This window comes from Cucurbita maxima, unplaced genomic scaffold (genome assembly GCF_002738345.1).
Source record: "Cucurbita maxima cultivar Rimu unplaced genomic scaffold, Cmax_1.0 Cma_Scf00001, whole genome shotgun sequence".
Lineage (NCBI taxonomy): Eukaryota > Viridiplantae > Streptophyta > Magnoliopsida > Cucurbitales > Cucurbitaceae > Cucurbita > Cucurbita maxima.
In genome coordinates, this window is record NW_019272017.1 from 521,138 (window position 1) to 538,492 (window position 17,355).

The 17,355-nt window shown below is 33.8% G+C and overlaps 4 protein-coding genes across 4 annotated transcripts; all 4 read left to right on the forward strand.

The window, feature by feature from the left end:
* The first annotated feature begins 86 nt into the window (after positions 1 to 86).
* Positions 87 to 3,355, forward strand: LOC111491462 (bZIP transcription factor 18). Its single transcript, XM_023140385.1, has 4 exons — positions 87 to 665; positions 1,345 to 1,477; positions 2,295 to 2,379; positions 2,723 to 3,355. Exons 1-4 carry the CDS (start codon positions 226 to 228, stop codon positions 3,046 to 3,048), a joined length of 984 nt encoding a protein of 327 aa, XP_022996153.1. The 5' UTR covers positions 87 to 225; the 3' UTR covers positions 3,049 to 3,355.
* Positions 3,356 to 5,844: 2,489 nt separating this feature from the next.
* On the forward strand, positions 5,845 to 7,079 carry LOC111491629 (expansin-A4). The gene is made up of 2 exons (XM_023140629.1): positions 5,845 to 6,326; positions 6,428 to 7,079. The coding sequence occupies exons 1-2, from the start codon at positions 5,863 to 5,865 to the stop codon at positions 6,729 to 6,731; spliced, it is 768 nt and encodes a 255-aa protein (XP_022996397.1). The 5' UTR covers positions 5,845 to 5,862; the 3' UTR covers positions 6,732 to 7,079.
* Positions 7,080 to 7,713: 634 nt separating this feature from the next.
* Positions 7,714 to 9,902, forward strand: LOC111491873 (40S ribosomal protein S26-3-like). Its single transcript, XM_023140941.1, has 5 exons — positions 7,714 to 7,855; positions 7,943 to 8,035; positions 8,910 to 8,994; positions 9,093 to 9,226; positions 9,755 to 9,902. Exons 1-5 carry the CDS (start codon positions 7,853 to 7,855, stop codon positions 9,836 to 9,838), a joined length of 399 nt encoding a protein of 132 aa, XP_022996709.1. The 5' UTR covers positions 7,714 to 7,852; the 3' UTR covers positions 9,839 to 9,902.
* Positions 9,903 to 10,275: 373 nt separating this feature from the next.
* Positions 10,276 to 11,302, forward strand: LOC111491841 (MLP-like protein 328). Its single transcript, XM_023140900.1, has 2 exons — positions 10,276 to 10,577; positions 10,813 to 11,302. Exons 1-2 carry the CDS (start codon positions 10,385 to 10,387, stop codon positions 11,073 to 11,075), a joined length of 456 nt encoding a protein of 151 aa, XP_022996668.1. The 5' UTR covers positions 10,276 to 10,384; the 3' UTR covers positions 11,076 to 11,302.
* The last annotated feature ends 6,053 nt before the right edge of the window (positions 11,303 to 17,355 follow it).

Consider the following 17,355-nt stretch of genomic DNA (forward strand, 5'->3'; position numbering starts at 1 on the left):
TGCATATGATTTTGGTAATAAAGAACATATTCCAATTCCAATTTCCATCTGCGCCGCGTTCTTGTGTCTGTTCCATATAAATAAAAAATTCTAACAAACCCAAAAAAGTTCTCTGTGCGCCCAAAAACAAAGCACGAGTATGGAGGGACATGACCCACTTTGATTTCCCAAACAACACCATCAACACCCTCTCTCTGTAAGAGGAAGCTCAAAACCTTCAATTCCATGGAAATCCCTGACCCTTCCAACCAAATGGCTTCCTCTTCCAATCCCACCGCCCCTTTTCGCGGTTCATTACACCGCCGAGCCCATTCCGAGGTCCATTTCCGGATTCCGAGTGATCTCGATCTCGTCTCGGACCCTTTCGATGGCCCCTCTTCTGGATTTGGAGATCTGGGCTTCGAGGATGATCTATTGTGCACCTTTATGGACATTGAGAAGATCGGATCCAAAATCGACAATGGGTCGTCGTCGAAATCTGAAGTGGCAGACGGCGGCGGTGCTACGGCGGAGAATGTCGATGGGGAGAAAATCTCCCGCCCGAGACACCGTCATAGCAATTCCGCTGATGGGTCTTCCATTATGGAGTCTATTGAGGCTAAGAAGGCCATGGATCCCGATAAACTTGCAGAGTTGTGGACTATTGATCCTAAGCGAGCTAAGAGGTACTGTACCATTCTATTCTAATGTCCCCTTTTGGTTTTAGGCTCTGTAATGGCAATGTGTCTGTGTAATCTGATTCTTACATATGTTGCTTGCTTGTCGCTTGGACTTTTGGTTCATAGCTGGAAGATCGAATTACTGAATGTTGATTTCGTTTGAGTAAATGGGAACTAGTTCAAATTCTAATGGTTGGCCTACAAGTGAAAATCACTATTAATTGGGGAGGAACGTTCAAACTCGGGATCTTCGGATCTGATACCATGTTAAATACCGATGTATGGAGATCGATTTCGTGATAATTAGTTACATGTTGGGCGGATTTAGCTATATATGAGATTTAGGAGAGATTCTTGTGAGATTAAAGCTGACTAGGTTTGTGACAACCAAATATTGTAGGGTCACTACCTTATGAATCAAAGAAACGGAGAAGAACGGTAGGGCTTGTTTGGAATAACTTTCTAACGACCTAAAAAAGTGTTCTTAAGCACTTGGAACGTCATTCCAAACGAGCTCATAATATCGTTTATATCTGATGTTTGGTTGGACATTCTAAGCTTGTTTAACTGTTAATGCAGCTGTCTTTATGAGCATTTCCTGTTTCTAGTTGGTTAAGATATTTGCAGCTGGTTTTATCGTCTTTTCAAAGATAGGGGCGGTAATAAAACCGAACTTCGCTTGCAGGATTTTGGCGAATAGACAGTCTGCTGCTCGGTCAAAAGAGAGGAAAGCTCGCTACATAATGGAGCTTGAGAGAAAAGTTCAAAGCCTTCAAACCGAAGCGACAACTCTTTCTGCGCAGCTCACATTGTACCAGGTTTTAATTTTTTGCCAAGTTCACATTGAGTTTTGATTTGTTATTATTTCTAAAGATTTGTGGCTGATGGGGCTATTTCTGTGAGTATTGGTTCTTCAGCTCTGTAGGATGCTATTTAGTTAGGCCCGAGCGGTTCGATGTTGAGTCTACATTTCTTTAGCTACCCTGATAAGATCTTTGGGTGATTTGGTGGGTGTGGTTATCTGGGCTAGTTGGTTAGAAAGTGATAATCGAACTCGAGGGCCATCTTTTCAACCGGAGACCTCGATAAAACCACTAGATTTTCTAGTCATTATACACTTAGTAATTATTCCTCTCTCAAAATTGTAGACTTTTTTCGTGGGTTTAGGGGTGAGGGCTTGAGATGTTTAGAGTTGCCCTCTAAGGTCTATAGTGAAAATGTGAGATCCCACGTTGATTGGAGAGCGGAACGAAGCATTTCTTATATGGGTGTGGAAACCTCTCCCTAACATACGCGTTTTAAAGCTCTATAAAAACACTTGGATTTTCACAATAAATGGTGTCGGAGATTTTTTCTTTTAGGTGTTTGGTTTTCTGTGTGCCAAATAGAGATGTTATAAGGAGATGATCGAGAAGTTCCTCCTCATCGGCCTTTTGGAGAGGAAGGTTTTTGTGGCAAATGGGGTTGTGTGCATCGATGTGAGGAATCTTTCTGAAGTGTGGTCGAGATAACGGTTCTCTTTGTGCGTCGGTGACATGTTTTTTTCATTTTTTTTTCTCTTCGAGCGTCGGTGAAAACGATTCGTACTTTTTTTCCTTTGACCATTTCATCTTGATTTCTTGTTCTTTCTATCAGAGAGACACCACAGGGCTTTCAACCGAAAACACAGAGCTCAAACTTCGCTTACAAACTATGGAACAGCAAGCGCATTTACGTGACGGTATGCATCCACATATACCCCGTCTACGTATTATTAACGACCTAGCCCTCCTCGTTTAGCTTTTAGATGTCCATGAATAATATGATATCCACTTGCTCTCATTTGCTTTAAATTCGCCTACTTTGATGCTCCCTTTTCTAAAACTTATTGTTCTTGAGTAGATGTTTGAATTTAAGAGCTATTGATGATACCTATATTTGGTCATGAGTTTGGTATCATGATACTTCACCTTAGGTAACAGAAGAAAGTCTTGGCCTTGGGCCAGCTTTTATTGTGCATTATACTCCTTCTTTTCCTTTACCATTGAACGAAAAATAACATGACGACGTTTTCTAAAATACAGCTCTTAACGAAGCATTGAAAAAGGAAGTCGAGCGCCTTAAGATTGCGACGGGGGAACTAATGACAGCTACGGATTCATATAACTTCGGAATGCTTCAAGTTTCACATCCCCAATCTTTCTTTCAGCCCCAACCGCAACCCGAACGACACAACCCGCAAAGGACTCAAAGACCCCAAGTTCATCCATTCCATTCTAGTTTACCAAACCCGCATCAAGCTATGTTCGTTGCATCCCACCAGCCACACGCCTTAACAGAAATGTTTCAGCAGGATCCTATCAGCCGATTGCAGGGTCTCGATATCGGTAGCCAAGGCGCAGAAATATAGCCTGAAACCTCCTCTATATCCATTTGTGAAAGTAGCAGCACATTTTAACCCAATTTTTTCGCCAACCTACGCATCAACCTCCCCGTAACGAAAAAAAGGTGGCTTGTTCATAGATTGACCCTGTTAACAGACAATCTTTTTCCACATTCATATGTCGTTCGTTCCTTCGTCATACTCGACGGGATAGAAAAAATCATTCTTGTGATAGAAAGATCAAGCTCTCTTGGTTGAAACTCATACTCCCATTTACTGTCACTCTTGATCCTCTTTCAAGCAATTCATCATGTTCTTCATTCTTTATTAAGCTGAGCTCCAGTTTTTGTTTACAATGCTCTGTTTTATTGTTATTATTATTATTATTGCTACTATTATTATTGTCCACGTTTTAAGGATCATGGGGTCCCTCATGGGGCTGCCATTAAAGGGCACATGGTAGGCCACCCATTCAACAGCCCTTAAATCTGCTTCAAAGGGAAAACCTCATGTGACTGACATATGTGGCTGCTACTCTTAGGCCCATTTCAATAATGACTATTTCATCACGATCCCTAAACTTACCCGTTCAATTTTTAATTTCGTGTTCAATAAATTGTAATCGTTAACTATATTCGTACAAGTACAAAATGGCAACAGCCGAAGGCGTGAGCTATTTGTCGGTATCTATATTCAAAGTTCAGTTCAATCGAGTACGTAAGCTTCGATTCGCTTTCGCTTTTGAAGTGACTTATAATGAAAAAGCACTTTTTGAGATAATGAAAAGGGCCTTTAAAATGGGTGTGTGCCAAACAGTGGCATTCATTCATATGTTGTTAATTTGGTCTCTTTTTGTACAATTGAAGGCCACACCACTCCACACCTCTTTTCTTCTCATCCATTCATCTTCCAACACATCTATGTGCCCTTCTAACACATTTTAACTCGATATTTTGAACATTCAGTCACGATACACAGCCTAAGTGCACCGTTAACAGATATTGTCTACTTTAACTCGTTATGTATCGTCGTTAGTTTCACAATTTTAAAACGCGTCTATTAGGGAGAGGTTTCTACACCACAGAATGTTTTGTTCCCTTTTCCAACTGACGTGCTATCTCACATAACGTACAAAATGGTATATCATTTTCTTTGAAACTGACAAAACTAAATAAAAGTTTGATTGAAGAAAAAAAAAAGCAAAACTTTACAAAGTTTATAAAGAGACAAAATCAAAGATTTTGTTATAAGAAAATTATTTGTGAGACATTTCCAAATAAATAAATTAAATTATTGACTTAAAAAAATAAAATATAATATAATTTTTTTTTTTATCTTTGCTAAAAAATGAATTTTCTTCCCTGAATTAATTTATTATCTACGATCACAGCGGTTATTTTATGGTAACCGACACACATATGACCTTTATTTATTTATTTATTATTAATTTTTTTAATTTTCTTGTTTTTTTTTTATTTATAAAAAAATATTAATTTTAATCTTGGTATGAAGTGAGTCAGAGTTATCGGTGCATTAATTTAGGTTTGGAAAGGTCAAGTCTTATAGATTACGCAAAGATATTAACAAATTATAATATTCTTTAAATTATATTTTATTGTTATTTCATGGTACAAAATATATTTTAAAATAATTTTTCATAATTAAATATTGATTGAGTGACGGAGAAAAGAACGTGCACATTACTGGTGTAAATAATACTGATATTTATGTACTAATTAGCTTTCCTGTATCAAATTTGTTGGTACGCTTCGTGACCCAAATCAATCCCGGTTGTACCATTTACATTTCTTTTTAACCTTTTGCTTTAACAAATTGATTTGGCTCTCAAAGAGCAAACACTGAGTGAATAATAAGAGTGAGGAGGCTTATATCTTACAATATTAGCAAAAGAATCACCAAAATCACTTTAATTACACTAATTTTGAATTATTTTTTGTATTAACTTATTCTTATCTTTCTCGATAATCAACTTAAAAAAATGAGATCATATTTCTTTTATTCTCGATTAATACCATGTATTAAATAAAAATAAAATATACGTTTTTAATTACACTAAAATACAGTCAGAAATATATATCTTGATATATATATGATAAATTTAATAAGATGATAATTATTTATTTATTATTTCCATAGATTTTTATGTTTAAATTTGATTTGAGAATTTTGACCCATTTATTGGTTGACTTTCAAATATGCTTTTTATGATATCCATAATGGCAAAGTAGTAAGAGATTTAAATATTAAACTTAAAAATATAAATTCTCAAACTTAGTTATTTTAGGGATGAATAGATTTTTGTCGATCTAAGTATGATTCATTAAGCAAGATATTAATTACTATTCAAAAACGTTGTAATTCTAGTAGGCTAATTTCATAGTATATCAACGTAATATTAATTACTACGGGAAGTGTCGTGATTCTATAGACTAATTGCATAGTTTATCAACAAACACTAATTATTATCTAAAAGTGTTGTAGTTTTATCATGGTCGTATTTGCTCCCTCCAATCACCGTCTACAACTAAGAAGAGAGAGAGGTAATGAGTGGGGCCTGAGCTTCATAGCAGAGCTTTGATAGCCCTATCCCAAACATTTGCATGTGCTCTTACGATCCCCTCGTAAATGGCTTCAACCAAAATTTAAAAAAAAAAAAAACTAATTTTTTGGGTTTGAAATTGTTCTAAATTTATGTGAATTTTCTCTTCTGTTTCCAATGCAAGCCTCTTTGTTTTTGAATATCAAACACATGGCCTGTTTCCCCTTTCTCTATAAATCTCCCTTTCTTCCCTTCTTTCTCTTCTATACCCACAAACCCTCATGGCTTCTTCTTCTTCACCATTTCCCTCTCTTCTTCTCCTTCCTTTCTTCCTCTTCCACCTCTCTTTTCCCTCCGCCTCCGCCGACTACGGCGGCTGGGAGAGCGGCCATGCCACCTTCTACGGCGGCGGAGACGCCTCTGGTACTATGGGCGGAGCTTGTGGGTATGGCAACTTGTACAGCCAAGGGTACGGCACCAACACTGTGGCGCTGAGCACAGCGCTATTCAACAACGGCCTTAGCTGTGGCGCATGCTACGAAATGACTTGCACAAATGACCCAAAATGGTGCCTGCCCGGCACCATCAAGGTCACTGCCACCAACTTCTGCCCCCCCAATTTCGCCCTCCCCAATAACAACGGCGGCTGGTGCAACCCTCCCCTCCAGCACTTTGACATGGCCGAGCCCGCCTTCCTCCAGATAGCTCAGTACCGCGCTGGAATTGTTCCCGTCTCCTTCCGAAGGTAAATTATATTAGAAATTACAGATTTCCACGGTAATATGATATTTGTCCAAACTTTGCATTATTTTTTACTGACATGTTTTGATGTGGGCCCTGGTACAGAGTGTCGTGCATGAAGAAAGGGGGAGTGAGGTTCACAATTAACGGTCATTCCTACTTTAACCTTGTCCTGATCACCAACGTGGGCGGTGCGGGGGACGTCCACTCGGTGTCCATAAAGGGGTCTCGAACGGGATGGCAAGCGATGTCACGAAATTGGGGCCAAAACTGGCAGAGCAACAACTATTTGAATGGGCAAGGGCTCTCCTTTCAAGTCACTCTCAGCGATGGCCGCACTCTCACAGCCAACAATCTGGTCCCTTCCAATTGGCAGTTTGGCCAAACCTTCGAAGGCCCCCAATTCTAAACATTACAACACACAAACTTTTCCTTTTCAAGTTTTTTTCGAAAAAAAGGAAGAACCTTTAAATTTCCTGTTTTTTTTTTTTTTGTTCGAGTGTGTGCGGTGTTTTTTTTATTTATTAAAGAAGTCTCCGGTGAGTGTCCGGCGGTGGCGGCGGCGGTGATGGCGGTAGGGATAGAGAAGGGGGTATGCTGTATGAAATTATTGCCTTGTAATGGCACCTCTATTGCTGTGGTGTTATAATCAGGCACCCGCTGGCCTTTTACACTCATATATATATATATATATAAAATATATATATATATGATATATAATGATATTATTATATAAATAATATTATTTTATCGTCTTTTAAAATGCATTTTTAGTTGGTAAATTGTCAATTTCATTTATTTTCATTATTTTTCTATCATTGTCAAAATAACATGGCTTTAAATATTTGTACATTAATGCTATGATCATAAGAGTTTTTCTTTTAATATAAAAAATATTAATTTTTAAAGGCGTGTCGTTTTATTTTATACTTTTAAATAATAATTGTTTGAGTCCATAAATCTTTTGAAATATTTATTTTTATTCAAGTTAATAGAATTTATCTTATAAAATAAACTTAATTATTCAAATTTTAGAATTAAAATGATTAATGTTTAAAAGTAAAAGGACTAAAATAGATAAAACTCGAAAATATAAAAACCAAAATTATTAAAATTAAAAAATACAAGGACTAAAATGATATAACCTTCCAAATAATTTTAAACATGAATATTTTATATAAACAAATTTAAAGTTTTAAGGAGATAAAAAATTTTAGAATTCAATGCATGAAGTTCATAAATATTTTATATAATTGAGAAAATATTTAATTTTAAAACGTGACAAAGGGGAGTAATGTATAAAACTGAAAAATTGGAGGGGTCATTGTACAAAACATTAAGTTAAAGGGTATTTTTGCAAATTTTATTTTCTCTTTGTTGGTTGTGCTCGGCGGGACTGGCGATTTATATAATGCGTTTGCCGGTTAAAAGCTCCGAACCGTTGCTCAACATTTAACCGCAAAAACCCTAATCGGCTGTTTCTTCTCTCTCTCTCTCTCTCTGCTTCTCAAGACCTAAAGCTTTGAAACAATGGTAAGATCATTCGTCCATTGCTATTTTCTCTGGATATTTTTGTTGTAAATCGTTCTCCATTCATCTTTTTACCACTGGTTCTTCCAGACTTTCAAGCGCAGGAACGGCGGACGTAACAAGCACGGTCGTGGACACGTTAAGTTCATCCGCTGCTCCAACTGCGGCAAGTGCTGCCCCAAGGTTATTCTTGTACTCATCTTTCTCCGCAGTTCTTGCATGAATATATAGATAGTGTTATGGCGGGAGTCAAATCTCTATGGCGCGCAAATGTTTCCGGCGAAATTTGGTCCTTTTGTGTTTAATTAGTTTTTGATTTTGTGCTTGAGTGCAATGCTGGTGTATTTATTATTTAGTTGATCTATCAATTGCGAGCGAGCCAAAGTACAAGTGTCCCCCACGTTCAGGGGATATGATTTTTTATGTAGAATGTTAGTATGTCTATGAGCTTTTCTATTCTTATTGTTGTTAAGAGATTGTTTGCGTTTTTTTTTTTTTTTTTTATAAGTTAAAGAGCTAGATTTTAAAATTCTTTTCGATGAAACACTAAAGTAGCAATTTCTTTTTTTCCAGAATGTGGGGAAAATGTTTCGTTGAAGTTGCAATTCCTGTAAGTTTTCTTAAACTGAAAATCAGTGCTTATGGCTTACCGGTCGGAGGCTTGCCTGGAGGCAAGATTCTAACTTTTCGAAACTTATGGCTTCTTTGGACCATAAGAGGTTTGTACCCCCTATATTGGACGCTTGAGCTTCTCTGAAAGGGCACTAAGGCTTAAAGTCTTTACAATTCATAAAAAGATTAGAAGAATCGTATTATAGTTAGCCCCAAATTTTCAAAAATAATAAAGGTTCAAATATGTATTTAATGCTAATAAATAAGTTGTGGCAATTCTACCACTTAGTATTTGACTATCTAAGCTTCGAACACATTGTAGTTCGGGACAAAGTGACTTTCGAGTGTTCATTGACTATTGAACCACAGCAATTCAATTATACTTTAGCAAAGAGGTGAGAAGATGATTAAATCTAACTTCATGAGTTTTGATTGATGAGAATAGGACAAGGCGATTAAGAGATTTCTTGTGAGGAATATTGTTGAGCAGGCTGCTGTGAGGGATGTCCAAGAAGCCTGTGTCTATGATCGTAAGTTATTCTGTCCATTCATACTATCGTTTTGTTTACTAAATGTATCAACGATTTCTTTATTCAGTGTCTAATATAGTTTTTTGTTTTCTGTACAGAATACACTCTCCCAAAGCTTTATGCCAAGATGCAATACTGTGTTTCCTGTGCTACTCACTCACATGTTGTGAGAGTTCGATCTCGTACTGACAGAAGGAATCGGCAACCACCACAGCGCTTCCTCAGACGCAGGGTTAGTCTTTGCATAAAATATTTATTAACTTTGATTTATAATGAGTTGATCTTGGCATAAAATATTTATAGCTTTGAGTCATCATGAAGTCATGATGTTCACAGTGCACTTGATGAAGTTTGTTCATCTTTATTTACTCTTACTATTTGATGTGCTCAAACTTTTACGGTGGGCAGCCAAAAGAGTATGTGCATCATAATGTTGTCGTTGCTTCTCTATTATCATTGATGGATATGTGAAACTCTTCATAGGATCCAGCCACAATTTTTAAAAGATTAATTAATATGGAGACTTCGGAGACTTTTGCATTTGGTACTTCGTGTTCGCATGCTTGTTATCAAATGAATCCGTAAATCATTATATTTTGACAACTTGGTCAAATGGTTCCCCTACACTTATTGCAGTTTGACATGTCAAGCTCCTTAATTGGATTATGTATCATCTGTCTGTCTAATACTTTGATTCAGCAGCCATACTTGGAGTGGCCTCTGATTCTTTGTTACCTTATTCTGTTTTTGTTTGTTTCAGGATGATCAGCCAAAGCCAGGTCAGCCAGGTCAGCCAGGCCAAGCACCTCGTCCTGTTGGAGCGGGAAATCCTGCTCGTGTGTAAGGTAATCTTTTTATGGCTTTTATAAGCAATTCGTAGGAATTTTGTTATAGTCACTCCAAACCACGTTTATTGAGTTAATTTAATTGTTTTTCTTTTCAGTTTATTGTTTAGATTGGCTGTTCTCCAATTTGTTTCTTAATTAGTCATTTTACCAAGCTCGAAACCTGACATGTTGCCCTCCCTCCATTAGTGACATCATTTGTTAGGGAGCTAAAATTAACTTCATTTTCCAAGATTATGGTATCAGACCAGTGTGTTAAAACATTGATATAATGAAATTTACCATAACCCATTTGGTTAAATTTTTAGGTTGATTGGTGATTAAGCAGGGTTGATTGGATTAGCGTATGATAAAGCAAACACTACGTGTTAGTCCCTATCCACACCATAAGAACGAAGAATATATGCTATATGTGTATATAATAATAATAGAAAAGGTAATAAAATAATAAAATAATTTATCACTAGGATGAATAAATAGGGGAGGGCATTGAGTATTTTTGCAAGGCAATCTACTTGTGAGAGAGTTTTGAAAGCATTGAAACCATGGCTCTTGCTGGAAAGTTAGTGAGTGAAGTAAAAATAAACGTAGCAGCTGAGAAATACTACAAAATCTGGAAAGACGAAGTTTCTCGTGTTCCCAAGATTTGTCCAAAATACATCCAAAAAGTTGAAGTTCATGAAGGGGATTGGGACTGCCATGGCCATGGCTCAGTCAAGATCTGGCATTACTCTATCGGTATGTATAAGTATTACCATTTTTGTTTTTGTTTTCATTTGCTTTCATGAATGTCCCCTAGCTCCTAAGTAATTGACCTCTTTTTGTTTATGTGATTTGTTAAGATGGTAAGGCTGGGTTTTTCAAAGAACGAGTGTATAAGTATTACCATTTTTGTTTTTGTTTTCATTTTCTTTCATGAATGTCCCCTAGCTCCTAAGTAATTGACCTCTTTTTGTTTATGTGATTTGTTAAGATGGTAAGGCTGGGTTTTTCAAAGAACGAGTGGAATTCGATGATAAGAATATGGCAATGCTTTTGATTGGATTGGATGGAGATATGTTCGAGCATTACAAATCCTTCAAAGCAACGTATAAAGTTGTGCCAAAAGGACCAAACCATTGTCTGGCAGTTATGATACTGAAATATGAGAAACTACGTGCTGACTGTCCTTCTCCTTACAAGTATATTGATCTCATGAATGGCCTCACCAAGAGCATTGAATCTTACCTTCAGTGATAATGCTATACGCATAGATTTGAGCTCTGTTTCCCCTCTTTCACTCTAAGCTTGTGGGTTATGTAAAAAAAAATAATAATAATAATAAATAAATAAATAAATAAATAATGGTCACTCATGTAAAGAGGGATGAACTTGGAGTACTATGTTTGCTTAAACATATAATATGTTATGTTTGGATATGTGTCAAAGTTTTTATATATTTTCATGTCCCCTAAAGTTTAAGATATCTAATTGTCCAAACTTTTACCCCTTTCCCTTATAACTTTCTTATGTCGGTGTCGATTGATTGAGAAATAGTTAGGGTTTTCTTATTCCGTTGGCTCGTCGAAAACTGTGAAGAATTTCCATTTTATGAGTTTGTAAGACTTTAATAAAGAATAGGAATTAAGTTATGCTTGTGTAGCAAGTGGCGTTCTCGGATGAAGACTTATGTTTAAGTGATTGGGGAGTGGATGTCTTTTTATCTTTAGATTTGAAATATCTTTAGATTGAAGTTTCAAATGATTGATTTCTTAGTTGAGATTATAATAACTTAACTAGATGAATGAACTCAAATTAACGTCTTTAATCACTTTGATGCCTATTAATTTTATGGCTAAAATTGATTTATAACCCCGATTTCAAGAGTTATTTATTTGATTCCAACATTTATTCTTAATTAACTGTAATTCTTGCCTTTAAATTCTTTTTATACACTTACGAAAGCAATGACTCGATGACAAGACTAAATTGATCGAGAATTTTAATGGATATAATTATTAATTTAAAGAGTATAATTTTCATTTTTGTCTCATAATTTTATATAAATTTCTTTTTAATGAAAAAAAGTTCACTATATTTTATTAGTCATGTTTTGATCGTGATCGAAATTATTCTTCCTGATCAACTTCTGACAATTTGTTATTACATTTTCACAATTTTCATTTTTGTCCCATCAATTTATTTTTTTGAGATAATTCTTGAGAGATTCTTTTAGGGAATAATCCTTAAATAACCCAATTTGTTATTACATTTTCACAAAATTAATAAAAATATCCCCAACTTCATTAAAATATTTAAATTTGGAAAAGTTTGAATATTATTCTTAAACTTTAAAAAATATATATGATATTCTTACTCTTAATTTTGTATGAATTTCAAAAATATTTTTAAATTAATTTTTTTATGGGTACTCTTCATTCTTTTTTTAAATTAAAAAATACCTTTATTTTTAATATTATTTTTAAAAAATACTCACAAAATTTTAAAATTAACATTAACACTCTCAACTTTCATAAAAAATAAAAAAAAAAATTCAAAAAATTCTTACCGTCAATATATGAACGGAACGACACCTCATAGATTATCTCTCTTGTTAATATTATATTTAAAAGTTTAAAAATTATTTTTGAAATGGAATATTTAAGGTAAGAGTACTTTTAAACAAACAAAAAAAAAAAAAACAAAAAATGTTTTTGAAATTTTTAAAAAATTTTATGAGTGTTTTAGTTTCTAAAAAAAAAGTTTGAAGTCAGAAAGACTTAAAAGAGGATTTTTGAAATCCTTTGAAAATTTATAAATATTTTTTAAATAAAATATTGATAGTTTAACTCACTGTATTTTGAACCATTTTATTAATTTAAAATATATATATTTTTTAAAAAGTAAGGGTATTATGAAACTTTATTTAAAGTATTTTATTTTAGATAAAATGGAGAGTTTAGAAGTAATTTTATTAATTTAGATTTAAATATATATATACACTTTTTCTTTTCTAATTTACATTCCAAATTAATTTTGTAGAAAAATGTTTTGAGAAAGAAAACTAATTAAAAGAAATATTTAATTTTTTAAAAATAGGGTAACCCGATTTCAAAGTTTAAAGATATTATTTTTATTATTCCTTTTTTTGTCCGTTTTAAGACATATTTCTATTTTTTAATCTCTCTCTTTTTGTTTTTGTTTTATTTTTTTCTTTTCTAATAATCTTTTCTTTATTCCATGAACATATTCTCAATTCTTGATCGATCCATGTCGTGTTCGTAACCTTTCGTGCATTTCTCTCTAAAGACTAAAACTTTATTCTTGTCTCGATATTTTATAATATTTTTTTTTCTATGTCATAAAGCTCTTTAACTCGAAAGAAAAAAAAAATTAATATAGTGATGTAGTGCCATCACACGATTGATTTTTTAGTTCACCTAAGTACCGTAAATACAATGACAAGAAATTAAAGATCGAGAATTCAAAATCCAACCAAACAGGTAAGGAAATTCCTCCTCGATGTGCTAGCCCGACTTCTTGACTGTCTATTGTCAGAGAATACACCTATATTATAACAATAGGCAGAACATATATGGTAATCAAGAGAATGGAGTTAAAGAAGAAATGATGTCGATCTATGTAGATTAAGGTATATATCAATTGTATCAACCTACCACGTAAGGAGACGTGTTAAAAATGAGTAAAATAAATAAATTATATTTATTTTTTCAAACAAGTATAATTAAAATTTTAATTCGAATTACCGTACTAATTATTTATAAATAAAAATTTGTACGATTTTATTAAAAAATTATTAATATTGTTTATACTTATTATTTTAATATGCCTTGCAAATTAAATTAAAATTTAATTGGTTATTAATAATTTTGCTTAATAAAAATAAACTATTATGAGGTTAATTAATACAGTAAAATTCTTACAAGTAATTATGAGAAATAAAAATATATTATTTGAAATTATGATAACATTCTCTATCTTAATTTATTTTATTTTAAATAAATTCAATTAATTAATTCATCGTTTACAAAAATATTAATTATGATATTTAAGGTAAAGTTTGATGAGGTTAAAAATGACATTTAATAGAGGTCGTTAAGGCGGCAGGCAAATAGTGAAATATTATTTTCTTTGCTTTAATTATTAGAAATTAGACAGCCAATAAATAAGTATCCACGTGGATTGAAATGATTTGGTTTGGGATAAATATAATAACTTTATAGTGGCTGATTAACATGCACCGTCATCTCCAATCCTCCAAATCTTTAACAGACTTCATTAAAAACTCCAAAATGTCCCTGTCCTTGTTGCATGCATAATCACGTCATCCATGTATCATAATTCCATTCATAACTTTACCTTTTAATTATAAATAAATAAATAAATAAGAGCGTTTGGATTGAGCTAACCATCTTGCTTTAGCTTAATCTAATAGTAACAACTTTACGATGTGTCCATTGTCTTAAGAACTAACACATCGTAATTGTACTCGTTGGACATTCACAGTGATGGAATGATCAAGAGTCCTTCGGTAGAGAAAATAGAAGGTTGTAGAGTGTAACAATTGCTCGTGCTTCGTAATAGGGTGAAGATATGAACAAAGAAGAGAGTTTTACGTAGGTGGTTAGTTTTGACTATTGAACGGTGCAAGAAGTTGATGATAATAACTCGAAACTAAATTATATAAACCGGAATTTGAATAGATATTTTGGAAGAACGGGATAGAAAAAAGCAATGATTTGAACCATTCAAAATTCGAGTATATTAGATGATACCCAATGGACGATGGTTTACTTTTTGGCGTGGCCGAAAGAAAAGACATGCAAATAAAGAAAAATAAGAATGAATCTCATTTGTTTGTTCTTATAAACCCTAATCATCATAACCTTCTCCCTTTCCCCACCAAAAAGAAAAAGAAAACATTTAGAAAAAAAGGAGAACGAAAGAAGGCAAAAGTGGGAAAAGAAAAGGAAGGTTGGTTGCGTGGTTTAAATTTGATGAAATCATACGACATCGTAACATGTAACATGGTAAGTTGCTATCATACGAGTTCGTGTTGTCGTTAGCCTCATGATTTTAAGCTCATCCCTAGTAGATATTGTCCGCTTTAGCCCGTTACGTATCGCTTTCAGCCTCACGATTTTAAAACGTGTCTATTAGAGAAAAGATTCCACACTCTTATAAGAAATATTTCGTCCTCTTTTCCAACCAATGTGTATTCAAACAGAAGCTTTAAATCCAATAAAGTAATAAGACAAAGAGAAGCAAAATGTGGTCAAACTCTATCATTACCTTCACCATTAGTGTTCCTCTGTTTTCTAAAGCTAATGAGTGAAAGAAAGAGGAGAGAGAATGAAATGATAATCGAGAATGAAAAATGTGTTCTATAATATTGTATAGAGAGATGTTCATTTAACTTACAGGGAGACGTGAAATCTCAATTTTAAAAGAGAATTTCTCAATCTAAGCTAAATGGAGACAGAGACGAGATTGCATTCCCAGTCGAGCTGCCCTACCTATTTCACTTTTTTATATAAATTAGGGAAAACGAACTAAAGGTATTTATATAATTAAATTAAGTTTAGGAAGCACAATGAATGGAATGAATGACCCACTTGAAGATCCTAATAAATACACCATCTTCATCCTTGCTCCTCATCATGATCCTCTATAAAACCACTTTACCATCCCCCATTTTCATCTCCAAAAGGAACAAAAGCAAACCCTCTTCTCTCCTCTTCCATACCCAAAACCTCCAACATGGCTCATCCCAACATCATCAGGATCAGAGCCGTTCTTCTTGCCCTCACCGTCTTCGTCCTCGCTGCTCGAGTTTGCAACGCTGCCTGCCGCCCACCGTGCTATGGCGTGGCTGTCACAAGAGCTCAAGAACATGATGAAGACATGGAAGGGGGAGCTTTGGAAGATGAAACAAAGGACAATGATCCTTACCGAATGTATGGTGATGTTCCAAGCCCTGGCGTTGGTCACTGAAAAACCTTCCATTTTTCAGATCTATATATCTATATATATCTATATATATCTACATATATATACAGACATATATATATATTTATATATAAACGGTGTTTGGGAGATTTTCAGACATGGAATAATCTTTGTATTTATTTTTTTTACCTCTCCTTTTTCTTCATTTTTTGTGGGGTTTTGGTGAAATTATTACAGTTCATGTTGTAGTGTAAATTAATAAATGAATACAGTGGTTTGTTATATATTATTACTTCTCCCATTATGTTTTTTTTTTTGGAGCTTTGTTCTTTTTTGAAATGGGGAACAACAGTTACACGGTTGCTTGAGAAGTTTTGACTTGCCGGTTGACTTGTTGATAATGTTAGAAGACAACCATTGATATCTGATGGTAAGATACCTAAAGTCATTGCATCTTTGAAAGCGAAGAGCTTTAATGTAGCAATTTGAACCACTCCCACTTAGTTTTATATTTGGCCACTTAGTCGAAAAAGGTTATGTTTTCTCGGAGCTATTTGGAGCCTCATCCATCACAAGTTTCTTATTGTCATCACAAATGAGCATATTTAAATTAATATGAGCTATTGGGTCGGTTCGTGTTCGTAACATGGTCCTCTAAAACAATACCTACCATCTTTGATGAAGTTGTAAAGTTGAGTATCGGGCCATAAGTATGACATACACATTATTATTAAACTTACATGGATCTTTCAACTTTTTAAAACATATGAGTACTCACTATTGGTATCGCTTTTTTAATAATATACTTTGTGTATTTCGACTCCATAAACATGCCATAGTTTTATCTTCTTACTTTATTTAAGAGAAAGTAACATTTGTTTAATTAGACCATTTTTATGGGAGGAAAATGGTAAAGATATTAAATATTAATATGATGTGATAAAACTCTTATAAATTCTTTATTTTAATTTTTTTTATGTATATAAATATATAATAATAATAACTTTGTCGACTTTTACTCACTAAAAAAATTATTTGCAAACAAGTCATTTTGTAATGGGCCTAATGGGCCATGAGTCACAATTCATTTTCTATTCATGGCCCATTGGGATCTTGGCCCATTACTAATTTATGGTTTTACTCTACCTTAATTAAATGTTTTTTTAATGTTTGCTTACTTAAATTAGAATTTATTTATCAACTTAATCAAGGTTTGAACTCAATTATTATGATTTTTTTTTTTAAATTTCAAACTAGCTTACAATACATTTTAAAATTTTGGTAGGATTTAAATTCATTTTTTCCTAAAATTTAGGTCTTTTTAATGTTTTTTTTCTTAAGTATGTTAACAAATAAACATGTTTATTAGGAAAAAATTTAATTATATAGAAACCTTTATGGCACAATCTTAAACATAGTGATTAATTCTTAATAAGTGGGTTAAGTGGTTTGATTAATTTTTATTGAATTTATCTTTACTTTTTTCCCCAAAAAGCCTTCTCGTATCTGAGCCACATTCACCATTCCCAAAGCTTTCAAAATCTAAGCCCAAAGGGGGGGGGGGGGG

What these genes read in the sequence shown, in the direction of transcription:
- LOC111491629 (XM_023140629.1), top strand. Translation starts at nt 5,863, where the DNA reads ATGGCTTCTTCTTCTTCACCATTTCCCTCTCTTCTTCTCCTTCCTTTC. An exon ending in GTTCCCGTCTCCTTCCGAAG is followed by an intron (nt 6,327 to 6,427) that starts GTAAATTATATT and finishes GCCCTGGTACAG; the next exon opens with AGTGTCGTGCATGAAGAAAG.
- LOC111491841 (XM_023140900.1), top strand. Translation starts at nt 10,385, where the DNA reads ATGGCTCTTGCTGGAAAGTTAGTGAGTGAAGTAAAAATAAACGTAGCA. An exon ending in GATCTGGCATTACTCTATCG is followed by an intron (nt 10,578 to 10,812) that starts GTATGTATAAGT and finishes TGATTTGTTAAG; the next exon opens with ATGGTAAGGCTGGGTTTTTC.
- LOC111491462 (XM_023140385.1), top strand. Translation starts at nt 226, where the DNA reads ATGGAAATCCCTGACCCTTCCAACCAAATGGCTTCCTCTTCCAATCCC. An exon ending in GATCCTAAGCGAGCTAAGAG is followed by an intron (nt 666 to 1,344) that starts GTACTGTACCAT and finishes CTTCGCTTGCAG; the next exon opens with GATTTTGGCGAATAGACAGT. An exon ending in GCAAGCGCATTTACGTGACG is followed by an intron (nt 2,380 to 2,722) that starts GTATGCATCCAC and finishes TCTAAAATACAG; the next exon opens with CTCTTAACGAAGCATTGAAA.
- LOC111491873 (XM_023140941.1), top strand. An exon ending in GCGGCAAGTGCTGCCCCAAG is followed by an intron (nt 8,036 to 8,909) that starts GTTATTCTTGTA and finishes TGATGAGAATAG; the next exon opens with GACAAGGCGATTAAGAGATT. An exon ending in AGCGCTTCCTCAGACGCAGG is followed by an intron (nt 9,227 to 9,754) that starts GTTAGTCTTTGC and finishes TGTTTGTTTCAG; the next exon opens with GATGATCAGCCAAAGCCAGG.